Source organism: Coffea arabica, chromosome 11c, assembly GCF_036785885.1.
Source record: "Coffea arabica cultivar ET-39 chromosome 11c, Coffea Arabica ET-39 HiFi, whole genome shotgun sequence".
NCBI classification, from domain to species: Eukaryota; Viridiplantae; Streptophyta; class Magnoliopsida; order Gentianales; family Rubiaceae; genus Coffea; species Coffea arabica.
In genome coordinates this window covers 37,123,815-37,138,284 of record NC_092330.1, presented here as the reverse complement: position 1 = coordinate 37,138,284, position 14,470 = coordinate 37,123,815, and the positions used below count along the sequence as shown (strand labels likewise).

The 14,470-nt window shown below is 33.5% G+C and overlaps 2 protein-coding genes across 2 annotated transcripts; both read right to left on the bottom strand.

The window, feature by feature from the left end:
- Window positions 1-4,543: 4,543 nt before the first annotated feature.
- LOC113716551 (nudix hydrolase 17, mitochondrial-like) lies at window positions 4,544-6,462 on the bottom strand. Its single transcript, XM_027240936.2, has 5 exons — window positions 6,241-6,462; window positions 5,897-6,002; window positions 5,720-5,803; window positions 5,419-5,547; window positions 4,544-4,966 (listed from the first exon to the last, which is right to left on the bottom strand). Exons 1-5 carry the CDS (start codon window positions 6,312-6,314, stop codon window positions 4,745-4,747), a joined length of 615 nt encoding a protein of 204 aa, XP_027096737.1. The 5' UTR covers window positions 6,315-6,462; the 3' UTR covers window positions 4,544-4,744.
- Window positions 6,463-11,852: 5,390 nt separating this feature from the next.
- On the bottom strand, window positions 11,853-14,010 carry LOC113717401 (nudix hydrolase 17, mitochondrial-like). The gene is made up of 5 exons (XM_027242232.2): window positions 13,418-14,010; window positions 13,084-13,189; window positions 12,849-12,932; window positions 12,538-12,666; window positions 11,853-12,193 (listed from the first exon to the last, which is right to left on the bottom strand). The coding sequence occupies exons 1-5, from the start codon at window positions 13,489-13,491 to the stop codon at window positions 12,059-12,061; spliced, it is 528 nt and encodes a 175-aa protein (XP_027098033.1). The 5' UTR covers window positions 13,492-14,010; the 3' UTR covers window positions 11,853-12,058.
- Between the last annotated feature and the right edge of the window lie 460 nt (window positions 14,011-14,470).

The following is a 14,470-nucleotide window of genomic DNA, read 5'->3' as shown; positions in this document are numbered from 1 at the left end:
GATGTGCTTCATAGTATGTATATGTGATATATGTTGAATTATTAGAGTCATATAAGTTGAAACTAAATATGTGGACTTAATTGACAAAACATTTTCAAACAAAGAGATACTACAGGATTCAAATAATGGGCCTGTCTGTCGGTCGAAACACTAATAAATGGGCCAGACATTAGAAACCATGCAAGCCCAGCTCTCAGCATCGGAGACCCTCCCAAAATATTGGAATAATGTCAGATTTGCAATAAATATTCGAGGGGCCCTATTTTGTGTCCCCACAGTCAAGTCAAGATAAAAGGGATTTGGGGCAGTCCCTGCACGGATCTTGGCCCTCAAAATTTTGTGCGATTGAGATTACATCATGTAACTCGATTTTCGCGCCAAGTGTGGGATCCATCACTATCTGTTGTGAAAATACATCATGTGAAAAAAAAGTTACACGATGTACAAAGAAAGTTACATGGTCTTGACAATGACCAAAATTGGCAGGGACGGTTGCACCTGCAACCGTCCGTGCCCCGCGTCCAAATAAAAGGGGTTTTCGTGTCACCTCCTTTTTCTTTCTTTTTTGTTTACGTTCCCTAAAAGTGAAATTTTCAATATACATTTCAGCTTGAGTGATAGTTTTAGATATGGATGCAAATGAGAGTTTGGAGACTGAAGGATGGAGCCCTCAAATGCTCAAATTTGATTTAATTTCTGCTATATTAAATTCTTTTCGTGATAAGAATAAGTATTTATCAAGTCAAAAGTACGAGTCAAACTTAAATAATTCGTGCTATATATTTTTCTTTTCGTTAAAATTTTAACACGATAATATCAAGCTAAATACGAAAAGTGATAAACCCTGTTGCCTTAAGTTGATTGTCGTAGTTGATAAACTAATGAGTAAATTCCATTTTACCTCCTTGTGGTTTAGCATTTTTTTCACATAACCCCTCAGTGGTTTCACAAGCTATACATAACCCCCTTATGGTTTGGATTAAAGTGTCAAAGTGACGGAAATGATCATTCGTAACGGCGTCACCTAAAATGTCAAAATTACCCTTATATAAAGTTGAAAATTATTTATTAACCAAAGGAGGTTATGTGTATATTTTGAAAATCATAAGGGGGTTATATGGTAAAGTACTAAACTATAAGGGGGTTATATAGTAAAATATAAAAATCATACGGGGTTAATGTGTCATGTATTTATAAGGGTAATTTCGATATTTTTAGAAGTTCCGTTACGAATGACTATTTTCGTCACTTTGACACTTTAATCCAAACCATGAGGGGGTTATGTATAGCTTTTGAAACCATATGAGGGTTATGTAAAAAAAGGATAAACCACAAGGGGGTAAAATGTAATTTGCCCTAAACTAATCTTATAGGAGCTCTTATTGAGCATCTTGTGGCATTATATTAAGCTCAAAAAATTTATCTATGCTCACTACTTCTTATATTCTAGACTAGAGACTAGAATCTAAATATTTGTTGGGTGTATCGGTCTGGTAACATACTGTATCTTGGTTGATAGTGTCTCAATATATCAAGTTTTTATGGAGTCAAGTTCGATTTAAAAATAAAAAAAAAGTTTAATTTGCTATGCTCATACTTCATATTATGACCTATTAAAAAAAATAAATTCTTGTTCAATTCTGATTGACATCATTTGTAACAATCAATTTCATATGCCTCATATCCAACCACGTTCAATTTCATTCTCAAGAAACCTTTTTTCATGTTTGAACCCTAATTGTAAGACTGGTTTACTAGTAAACAGAGAACTCAGAGAATGGTTTAGTAGATTTTTTTCTAGCAACTCTGCCAGGCACTATCATGGCCAAGTCTTCGTCTTTATTGAAGGAAAAAAAAATCCCACACTGGACTGCAGCCAAACTTTGTTTTAAGTTGTCCTTTCAACTTCTAGCTACTATAATACTACCAATAGTCATTCCTTACAGTTATATATGCATTTTCCTATACCAGTATATATATATGGGATAATTTCACTGACTATGAGATTTAAAAAATTACACATACCTCCCTTATCATTTAAAATGATAATTTTACCCTTAAATATTTTAATGAAATTCTCTTATTTGGTATGCTTATACTTAGAATGAGTTTCAAAATTATTTTTTCATTTTTTTCCTTCTTATTCCTTTTTTTTTTTTTAAATTTTTCACTAATAAAACTGTAGAACTACTACTATTGCCTCTAGGTTTCTATTATAACCAAATAGCGAACTAGTGATTTTTTTTGACGAGTTAATTTTATATATAATCAAATGTTTTTGCTGATCTTTTTTTTTTATTTTTTGGTATTAAAATTAACAATAAATAAAAAAAAATGGCCCAAAAGCACTACTAAATTATGATAATCCCATTAGTCCAAAAATTTATAAACTCTAAATGAATTATTTCAACATTTTCTTTTCTATCTTATAAATCTAAATCCATAATAAACTACCATAAAAAATATCATATCATAGCAAAAAAAATTATTATTATAGTTGTTTATCAAATAGATATGGACATGAAAAATTTGGTACCTTTTCCTCGTAATTATACTAAATAATCTTATAATTGTATAGGAAAATAAATTAAAACTCATTCCATAAGGGCATTTTGGGGTATTCATTTAAAAAATTGTCTAAGTCAATATTATTTTAAGGTTTTGCTCCTCAAACTATTAAATCAAGGGAGGTAAGTGTAATTTTTTAAATCTTATGGGGGCTCAATGAAATTGTCAGAAACCTTAGGGGAGATTTCTGAAATTATCCCTTTATATATGTTGTGTCACATTAACTTGGTTCAACAGAACAAGTCAAAAAGTATCTTTTCTCCCTCCTTTAGTCTTTCTCTACCTATTGATATAATCTCCTTGCTTTTAGCAAATAGGTCTAAGATTCTCATGCTCTGCTCCTCTTTGATCTAATATCAGCCTTAAGTATTGGTTCACCTCGAAGAAAAGCAATAGATGCTTCTCATCCGCACGGCTGATACATTACTACCTGTGTTATAGGGAAATCTCAACTAAAATATTACATTAGCAATGATGAGTGGTAATCTACTCTTTAATTTAACAAGAGTACTCATCATTAACATTAATACCTAATCCCTATTTAAATGTGAATTTGTCTAGAGTAAATAATATATATATTGACAGTATATACACTATCACAATTGGATACATGACATATATGCAAAATTTGGATTTCAAATTCAAATTTGGATTACGTGTCATGCATCCAATAATAAATGTGTATATTTTGTCAATGCATAGAAAATTAATCCATTTTTCTATCCTTGTTGTCACAACTAACAAAAATGAAGTTTCTTGAACGTTACCGTGTAAAAGAGGTCGATGCTAAGTCATTAATTACTACAAAATTATGTTAGACCACAACACAAAGTTGTATGCTTTTCAAGCTTTATATATACCCTTACTTTTCTTCAGATGAGGCCAGTGAATTTCCCAGAAGGATCCTTTGTCTATTTTAACAACCTTTCTCTGTATGACCTAACCTTTATAAATGCGCTTTCACCAAAGGTTTCATGTTTAAGGCATGAATCTTATCTCGTTGCACAGATCAACTTTCATGTCTCAGTCTTGTGTAGAATTTTGGATGTACAAGAACCAATTATTTGCATGTGGATTACAAGTGCTTGTATATTATGCAGATACGTACACACAAGGACTGGCTAGCTCTGGTTGTTCCTTTATTCCAAGTTCAGTCGATTTCCCATACTTGGAATCAGTTGCCATTATGGCAATCTTTCTTGGAAATTGCTTGTAATATGGTCGATGCATGACATCAGAGGAATACATGATCATCAGAATATTTTCCTCTCTTGGAGGTGGAGCGTGTTAGAAGAATACCGTAACTGTAATGCTGAATTTTAACCTTAGTAAGCTGATACCTAATATCTAGAAGAAAATCTTGATCAAATATGAAAAATGAAGAAAAAGGAAAGGCAGTAATTAGTGTATTTGGAGTGAAAACTGTGCTCCGCTTGGATTAGCTGTTTTGAGAGTGTTTTTGAAATATTTTACTGTATCAGTGTATATGAAAAAACTTTTACTATAAATATTTTCTGAAATATTTGATATATTGTATAAATGAGATATTTTTGAATTATTTTTATTTGTGTATTGATGTAACATCGTATTTGAAAAACATGTTTTTAAAAAATAGGCGAATTCAAACAGAGCCTGAGATTTTGAATGGCTTTGTACTAATTTGGAGGGGTTATTGAAGACAACGACTAACATTTTGCTGTACATGGAAGGCGGGCAAGAACGAATAGGTCTTCGTATAAATTGAGGAGACTGATGGTCCATATCCATATTGGAAGATCAAAATGCTGCAAATTAAGTTGCGGATGTGCACGATCTCTCACATGGGGTGGGGGGGACCGGGCAAAAGATTTGCTAAATTTTCATGTTGTTAGCCCTTTTTTCCAGTTATGTGTACAGCTGTTGCACGAACATATGCTTGACCACAACCATTGCTACCCCTTTTCAGTTTTCACTTGACCAGATGAGATTCAAGAAATGTGCTGCCTACCGAAGTAAGAGATTTTGAATTAGGCAGAATTCAGGTTTTCATTGGATTCAACTTCAGAACCAATTACATAAAGCATATAACTTTCCATTTGCAAGGAAAAGACGAAGTTTGATAAGGAAAACTTTACAGGTTAACAGAAAATAAAGGGGAGACCCCAAAAAAACAAAAAACAAAAAAAACCCCTGAATTCTAGCTTAGAGAACTGGGTAGAACGTCTTGTTCCTCTTCAATATTTGCTTGTATAGCAGGGACAAATCTTTGCTCCACGGGAGTAGCTAAGGCTATTTCTTGCTCATCTGCAGGGCGAGCTGGAGAAAGCTCATCTGGCGATGGAAGCCTATTTATTAATCTATCTAAAGCTTCCTTCATCCACCATTGCTTGCATGCATCTCGTGCTTCTACCACAGTCATCTGCATAAAGAGTTAGCATCTAAGAATTTTCAAAGTTCAAGAGAAAATTCAGCAGAAATGAACTTCTTCTGGTCATATCTGTCACATAAGCATATACTAGCTAGCATACATAAGAGAAGATCAGGAGTTGAGTGTTAAGAGTTAACATTTAGCTTTAAAGTCAAATCTAAAAATATTTTTGCAACCTTTACAGACCAAACTCTAGTTGCACCATGAATTACCGCAGTTGAGATGCACATATCATAAGCAAAACAAAATCAGGCTGTAGCAGTTGCTTTACTTTTGAAATTCGTCTAGTCTTTACAAAATTTTCCCACAGTTAACATTGTGAAATATGCCGTACACGGCTATTCTTAGGATTTAATTTCTTTCAAAAAATTTAAGAAATCAATCTGTTAAATTATGTAAAATGAAAATTTAATGATCGTTAGATATATGGATGTGCAACATACCCATGCTCTTTTCCTGACATTTTTTTCAGGCCATGGATCAAGTTCTTCTGTTACAAGCAAAGGGAACATGTAACCTTCATGGTAGATTTCTTGGCTTTTGCTCTTGAATCTCCATATACCTAGTTCATCCTGCAATTTACACCATCCGATCAGATCAAACATCTTATTCAAGAAAACCTGTACTGACAATTTTTATCTTAGAACTTTTTGTTAGTACAAAAATCTTAACATTTTTTTGCTAGTTCAAAGATAACTAAACATGGACAAGCTGTATGAAATCCTCATCCAAAATCTTGCTCACCTCAACATTGCCAAGAACTCCAGCTTCTTCAAGTGTTTCACGACGAGCAGCTTCTTTAATAGATTCACCAAATTCCCAACCTCCCTGGTTTTCAAAATTGTTAAGCATCATTCATTTATCAATGCATCAATTAGTACCAAATGATCGATCAAGAAATGTTGTTATGCAACTAATTACCTTCGGGAACATAACCTCTTGACTTTTTGGTGAACTGACAAGAAGGACTTCCACTTCGTTATTGGTCCTCTCACTTCCTTCCGACTTAAATCTATACGGGATACACCTGAATAATACAGAAGCCAATGAGCCAAGTTTAAAACATGAAAATCAAAAACCTATTGATGATCCAAAACAAAACCAAGTAGTTGGATTCTAGGACATGATCCCAGAACCAAATTAAGTTAACAATAGAGAAACAAGTGTCTAGATAAATTTTAGTATGTATTGTTCCCTTTTGTTTCGTTTGGTATTCCAAAAGTTAAAAAGTTCTGAAGGATCAGAAAGATGTTGCAAAACCATACCCTACAACAAGACGACAACCTTGATCATTGTATCTCTGTAAGTGCCTTCCCTTTCCAGGAATCGGAAAAACCATCTGCCTCTATGGCTACCACGAAGCCTTGGATGGAATTTGAAGATGGGGCCGAACGACTTTGTCCTGATCACACGGATTATATAGCCACGGAACTCCCAAAAAAAACAAAAAATGTGAGCAGCTGTATTTTGTAGTTCTGTATGTATGCTATTGTAGTTTGCAGTGAAATGAGCTGAACATAAAAGCCTGATGAGGGTGTTTGGTGTTCAAATTTTGTGTTATTTTGTGTTATTTTTTAATTTTATCCTATAAAAAGTAAAGATTTATTAAAAATAAATGCTTAATTTAATAACTTTTAATAACTTCCATACCTATAACTTCTATTTATTTTTTGAGTAATTTTTTTTATACACTTTAAGTGTACAACTTTTTTTACACTAGCAGGTTTCAATTATACCACCTAACATGAATTTAAATTTAAAATTTAAATCATTGACATATGGTATACATCTTTTGCTGTTAGTGTAAAAAAGTAACTATACTGTCAGTACATAAATAATTAATCCTTTTTTTTATTTGTTTATAAAATAAACTCATAACTTGTTTTTTTTTTGTTAAATAATAATAACATCTATGGATTTTAATAAACATAACTTAATTTTTTTCTTCTTAATTTGCACATCCTCTTTTCCCACTAGTATTTATAATACGTGCCCCACATGCTTTGTTGATTAAGATAACGTCAAACAGCTCCGCTAAAATTTCTAGAAATGTTACTTACTTTGCATACCTCCATTACAGTGTGATGGGACCGGTAGTCCCCATCAAAAGTAGCAAATCGACAACATTACCGTCGCAATCAAAATAATTGGTTTATGCAAAGAAAAAACAAAAAATGAAGATAAAAAGAATTATTTTTGCAGAAAGAAAAAGAAAAAGAAAAAGGAAAAAACTGAATTGAAAATCACCAAAATTCCATCACAAGATTGTACCATATTTGGCGCCATCAACTGTAGAAGTTAGAATTTGCACCAGCAATGCCTCAAAAATTTTGTGAACGGTGCAGAGTCCGGTCATTTTTGTATAGTGAAGAGCGATTTCAATTATTTTGATACTTTTTTCCCCTTTGTGTTGTACAATTGCCTTCTTATCGTTTGCTATTTGCCTCATCGCCTTCATGCTCTTTGAAGAAATAGCATCTAACACAACTAAAATACAGCTTATATGGCTTCATTTCTCTTTCGAAAGTTCTTTCTATCACTTTGCATTTTGCATCCAAAATATCAATTGTTCATGCTGAATGATATGTTGTTTTGATTTATAAGATGGCCTCGAATGCTTGAACTTGCCATATTCAGCTACGCTACTTTACCTTAGTTTGCTCTTACGTACTTTGCATAGTTTGCTACAGCTTTTTGGCCTTCTATTGCTACCTTTCTCAGTGTCATGTTGCAAAAGAAGCCATTGCGATAATGATCTTCTAATTGGTCCAATGTTGCACATTTACATTTTATTGCACTTACACCCTCTCAAATATTTTCCTTTAGCTTCCAGCCGTTTTTTTCAATATAATTGATGTTGAAAATTTATAAATTGGACAACATAAGTGCGATTATGCAAAATAAGCCTTCATCTCTCGTCTCATTTACATTTTTTTATTAATGTTACTATTTGTAAAGAATTAATCTTCTATACAATGATAGCTTATACACTATCACTATTGAATTGATGACAAGCAATCTAAATTCGAATTTGAATTTCAAAATTTTGCATATGAGTCGTGCATGTAACTGTGATAGTGTATATGCTATCAATGTGTATAAGATTAATTCTCTTTTAAAAGGGATTGGCAATGCTATGAAAACGTGCTTTCAAGAGAGATAAGTGAGATTGTTGAAATCTCAAAATACTCTATGTATATTTAGAAACCGCAGGAGAAGCTTCTAAAATTGTCCGTTGTTGATTTTCCCTGTTTAACTTTTTTTTTTTTTGTTGCAAAAATAGGATTCCTATAATCTAATTTAGCCTAATCTAGGAGGAGGGGGACTCAATGTGAATAGAGACTCTATTGAAGAAAGTCAATTAAAACCGCCACATATAATGACAAATTGGTGTGAGATAAAGATTAAATTCTTGATTTCACACGTCATCAAGTTAGTCTTGGATGATGACCACCAGGCCAAAGGCCTAGTGGCCCCCTGTTTAACTAAGTATGATCAAAGAAATAGCATATGGGCTTGATTGACAAGGGTCCATCGGTCAAGTACTGGACAAACCTATTAAAATATATATATTTGATTTTCATGTTCCATAAATGTAAAACGCGTACAGTATTAATTAATTGCCTCGGGCCACATCTACTACAAGGACGTTCCAAAGCTATACGTCTAAATTCTATGTCCTTTGTTATTCAAGAATTATACTACCAAATGTTTTTAACTGTTGATTTATTTTTTTTTATATGTAAATAGGAATTTTTGAATTCAAGATCTTTTACCGCCCATTTACAATCTTTTCTATCTTATTGTCCAATCCAACTCCCAAATGTATAATGACGTTCTTAGAGCAAATTGTAGTAGGACAAAATGGTTGAGGCTATAAGGATGTTTTGACACATTTTCATAATGTTGTTGCAATTATGGCCTTGTTCTCATATGCTCTAGATTTTGCAAAAGTTAATCATCAAAAGTGATATCAAAGAATAATCAGAATCAATTAAAACTATTCTTTGGTACATTTAGATTTTAACTTCTTTTTGTTAATAATAAAATTAAATTCCAGACACAAAGCAAATGAGAATATCAAAAAAATTAATTATTCAAAATCATAATGTATAATCAGTAGAAATTATCAAATGAAAACAAGTCCTATATATGCCCTTTGTAAGACTTTTGTGACTTTACAAACCTAAATTCCGAGTAAACCTAAAAAGCCGGCAACTCTTGAGATTTCTCAGGAGACTTATAAACCCACCCAAATCCCCCCCCAGCCCCGATTTGAGATAACCATCTAAGGGGGGCAGCTGCTACTAAGACCTAAAGAGACCCCACTAACCCCGGTCCAGGCGATTGTCTTTTTTGCCAAAGCCTTTCGTAAGACTTTTATGACTTTACAAACCTAAACCCCTATATATGAAAAAGGGAAAAAATATTAGCTATACATTTAAAGTCTGATATTAAAAGAAGGGAAATGTTTATTTACATTCCATTTTTGTTATTTGCACTCTCACTATCATTCTAATTATATAATTTTTATTTATTAGATTATATAGTAAAATAAATGATGAGAGTGCAAATAATAAAAAATGAAATGCAAATAACATTTTTCAAAAAAAAAAAAAAAGGTACCTATCAAAACAATTGTTGATAACCTATAGTACACTTTGGACTTGTCAAAAGTTGACCATGTAGTCTTCATCCAGAACCAGACTGTACTGGATGCGGGGCCCCCTATCCTAATACTGAGCTTCCTATTTAATTGTGGGCCTCAACAGCTCACAATCAACGACAATTTCTTATTTATTTGAGGTGTTGGACTTTTCCAAGATGGATAGTTAGTCTAATAAGTACACATGAGACTTGAATTTTATCTGATCATTTTTACCAAGCATTCAAATAGATCAAAATCTTGTCCTTTTGTATAGATCAGTATACAAGTTGCTGTTGTCTTGCATGGAATTTAGCCAGCAGCAAGCGTAAAAAAGAAACAACCACTTGCGTGTTCTTGGAAGTTCTTGCCTACGCAGAAACACGCACACACGCACTAGGGTGGCTGGCTTCCATTGTTCCTTTATTCCAAAATGAGCTAGTGCCCTCTTGACTTTTTAATACTTTGCCTAAGATGCTCTTGGCAAATTGTTAAGGCCCTCTTTGAAATTGCAGTGCGTTTGATAAAAAAAAAGTATTTTTGAAAGATAAAATCACTTTTAATGTGTTTGACCACGAGTTCGATCCCTCTCATTTTTATTTAAAAAAAAAATAACACGTTCGGTGAGTATCATATCTAAAATTTTGGAGTAGAGTTTTTTATCATTGAAGCGCTTTTGGCATTAATACCAAATTACTGCTTTTAGAGCAACTTATCTGTTTCAAAAAATAAAAATAAAATTAACTTTAGCAATTTTATTATAAAATTTGAACTAAATGAAAAGATAAATATGCTTTATAATTTCAAAATTACATATTATCAAATAAATAAAATATTTTGACAAAAACAATAATACTAATTAAAGTGCTTCCCGTAAGCCATCGCATCTCTAAATGGGCTCTAAGTAAATTGGGACAATGCATTTTGCCAAAAGGAAGATTAGCGAGAAATTTGGGCTTAATTTCTATGCCCTCCACCCCGGATTATCTTGTTTCAAGTAACTAAGTTTTTAAAAAACTTGGCCATTCAACTTAACAAAATTGATTTTTGTTAAAAAAAAAAAAAAAATTGGGCATTCTATACCTGTCACTCGGATTGTAGAGGATCTATGATACGTAAGCATAATTACTCCGTGTCGGAATTTTTGCCCCACCGCCTATCATAAATGACCCAGACTTGTAATTGGGCTTGTCGGCCATTGGCACCGGCAAGGGCTAGAGAGCCTATCAAACTTGGTAGCGGCTGCCCAGGACCGACAGAGGTAAGATTCATGGTTTACCAAAATACTACTAATAGAAAGCCAAGACCTGGCCATAATAGAATGTTATAGGTCAACCGATGTAAGATGTGTTTTCTAGGTTCCCTTCTCATAATCATTATGGGATATCCCAGAATGCTGTAAAGGATTTAGCTCATAAACCGGATCAGAGAGTGACTTTAACAAATTAAAATTAAATTTTTAACGTAAAATATTAAAGATTTAATAAGCATGAAAATTTAAATTTATATAGCATGGTTTTTTTTTTTTTAACAGACGGCAACAGTTAGTCTAACTTAGACCTACTCTTACTCTAACCTACACTAGAGGAGGAGAGGTCCAACGGGATTTGGAGAAACTGACGAGAATGGATTTAGAAGATGCCATACGTGACATATTGATGGAAGGTAAGATTTGAATTCTTGATCTTTCACTCTACCAAAACTTAAAGTTTTTTATGGTGGCCAACAGTCTAAAGTGACCAATGGGTACACTACGATTTTTAGATATACAATTTTTTAAGGGAGAAAAACTTTTTTTTTTTTTTTTGGAAACATGGGGGCGGTGGACCCTCCCCATCCTGCATAATTCCGTCTATGATTTTGGCTTCAAGTTCAAGAAACAACCTTTTATTTTGCTGAAATGTTGAACTCTCTGCACTCGAGTGGGACCAATGAGGAGCAGGAGTAGGAGTAGGGTAGTGATGAACAAATTAAATTTCACCTTAATCGAAAACAGTTTTGCATTTTAGCTCTGAACTCTGAAGTCTGATAGATATTAGAGAGACTCTGAAATTAAGAATTGGTTGATTGATCATGTCAATTTCGAAGAAGGTTCTGAAAAGGAATAATCTAAATCTCCATCCTGTCCATTCTGCCTGCTGTGTTTTCATCAATTGAATTCAAAATGAATACAGGGAGTCCAAATACAGCAATTGCAATGAATGGAGCAGAAACATGCAGGCACAATTTGAGTAAATTTCGAACCAATTCATCATCATTTCTAATTACGTACATCGTTGACCAAAAACAGAAAAGACGAAGAAGAAACTTCAAAAATTAGAAATTGAGTGCATTGGTCATCCTCCTTTGGGGATTCCATGGGCTAACTGATCATGTTCCTCAGGGATCCTATATACAAAAAAAAAAGCTAAATTAATTAACCAAATAAAAACTAATTTCTAGAGTAGGGATTTAGCTGGAAGGTCTTGCTGCTGATCTTCAAGCTCCTCCAACGGAAGCCTATTAACAAATTTATCTAATGCTTCTTTCATCCACCAATGCTTACAAACTTCTCTAGCTTCAGCCACTGTCATCTGCATTCATCAGAACAAACTCTGTAAGTACTGAAACTGTTTAGCACTAAGTATTTACATGACTATTTCAAGAAATATATGCAGGTGTATATGACTAGTGTTTTGTAGTTCGATTATAGCAATTATAAGTGGCCAAAATCTTGTATATACTTGAACAATTACGAGAATTATATATAAAAAAATGCCATAGCAAGACAGATTTTAATTATTTTTCAACTATTTTATCTATAAATCATGCTGGAAAATGGCATGAATGAGGTAGAGGTTTCTGAGCAGTTGCTTTTCAAGATTTTGTAATTGCCAAAAGAAGAAGTCTAAAGAGTGGTCAATGAGGTGCTGCTTACCCATACTCTTTTCCGGACATTTTGTTCAGGCCATAGGTCAAGTTGTTCTGTGACCAGCAAAGGAAACATGTAACCTTCATGGTAGGTTCCTTGGCTTTTGCTCTTGAATCTCCATATACCTAATTCATCCTGCAATATTGAATATCATCGATTTAATATCTATTCAAGAAATAATCCAGTCCAGATAATCTTTTATTTTCGTTTTTTTGCAGATTAATTAAGATGTACTTAATTAATACTAAACCAGGCCAAAGTGACTTATGGAATGAAGTTTATAATATATCGTCATGAAGGCTTTACTAGGTACTAACCTCAACATTTCCAAGAACACCAGCTTCTTCGAGTGATTCCCGACAGGCAGCTTCAATTAGGGATTCATCAAGTTCCCAACCTCCCTGGTTTTTCACATTGTCAAATACATTAGTTCAATAATCATCATGTCAAAAATACTCATCTACAAGATTTTATGATCAGATTATAGTTCTTCGATATACCAACTTAAATTAATGAAATCAACAAGGTCTTGCATTTATTTCTTGTTATTACCTTGGGAAACATCATCCCTTGACCATTTTGTGAACTGATAACAAGGACCTCTACTTGATTGTTCACCTTATCTTTTTCTTGCCCCTTAAATCTATACGGGATACACCTGCAAATAGAAATCATGTCAACAAACTAGTTCCAGTCATGAGCCACACAGCAATTTGTAACAAATAATGATTTTTTTTTTAGAGAAAAGAAGCTGCACATAAACACAGCTAGAAGATTTTTCTTCGATATTATTTACTTCTGTTTTCCCATTTACAAGCCCTTTAGAACGTGAAAAGTTACAACCATTGAAAAACATCGACAAATAAGAGAGGCCAAATGATCATACCCAACAACGAGACGACGACCTTTGTCGTTGTACCTCTGCAAATGCCTTCCCGTTCGAGAAACCAAACAAACCATCTGATCAATTTTTCCGAGTTACCGTAAATCTTGCAATCAAATATGAGCAAAGAACTAAGGAAAATATGCTACCCAATTGCTCGAGAAATGTGGGCTAAAGAGATTCTGAAAACATGCACGTTACAAAATATTATTGACAATACGCAAGAAAGCCACCAGCAAAATCATCTGTATGTACATATAAGTGGGGAGATAAAAAGGGATGGAAATTGGATAAGAAAGAAGACCAAGTTGGGTATTTATTCCCTTCGATGCTAAGAAATGTTCAAGAAGAAGAAAGACTGGATCAAAATGGTGGGCGTTTCAGCTGTGCCTAGGGTTATTAAGAAGGGGAAAGAAAGTGTTTTGTTTTGGTTGAAGAAAGAATGGATCAAAATGGTGGGCGTTTCAGCTGTGCCTAGGATTATTAAGAAGAGGAAAGAAAGCGTCTGTTTTGGTTATTGGTGTGGTCTAAGATACACGGTGGAAGCGTGGACATAAAGGAACCCAAGAGGAACCCTTCCATTTATAAACACAGACCGCGTCATGACTCGCGTCTCCATCCCCAAACAGGATCCGATCCGTTCAAGTCGCATTCTCTATGCTTCTTTGTTGTTTCTCCTAACAACTATTTATTAGTTGTTTTTTAGCTTGCCTCAACCGACGACAGAAGGTTTTGCAGTAGTTTCGCGTTCTTTTTCTCTTCTTGAATGCTGACTCCAAACTCTTACAAGAGAGAACAGCAAAAGGTAAAAAGGAATATCGAAAAGATAATCACCCAACTAATCTTTGTAATAAGTCTACGGTAAAAAGTAAAAAGGAAGATCGAAAAGACAATCACCCAACTAATCATCATAACAGCTAGACCTACAATCGTGTTAGTATACCATTTTTTTTTATACAATTATAATTTTTGTTAGTATTGAATCAATACCATTGATCCACAATATTTATTCAATGTGTATTATTGAGTAACTTATTTATACCTATATGCAAATAC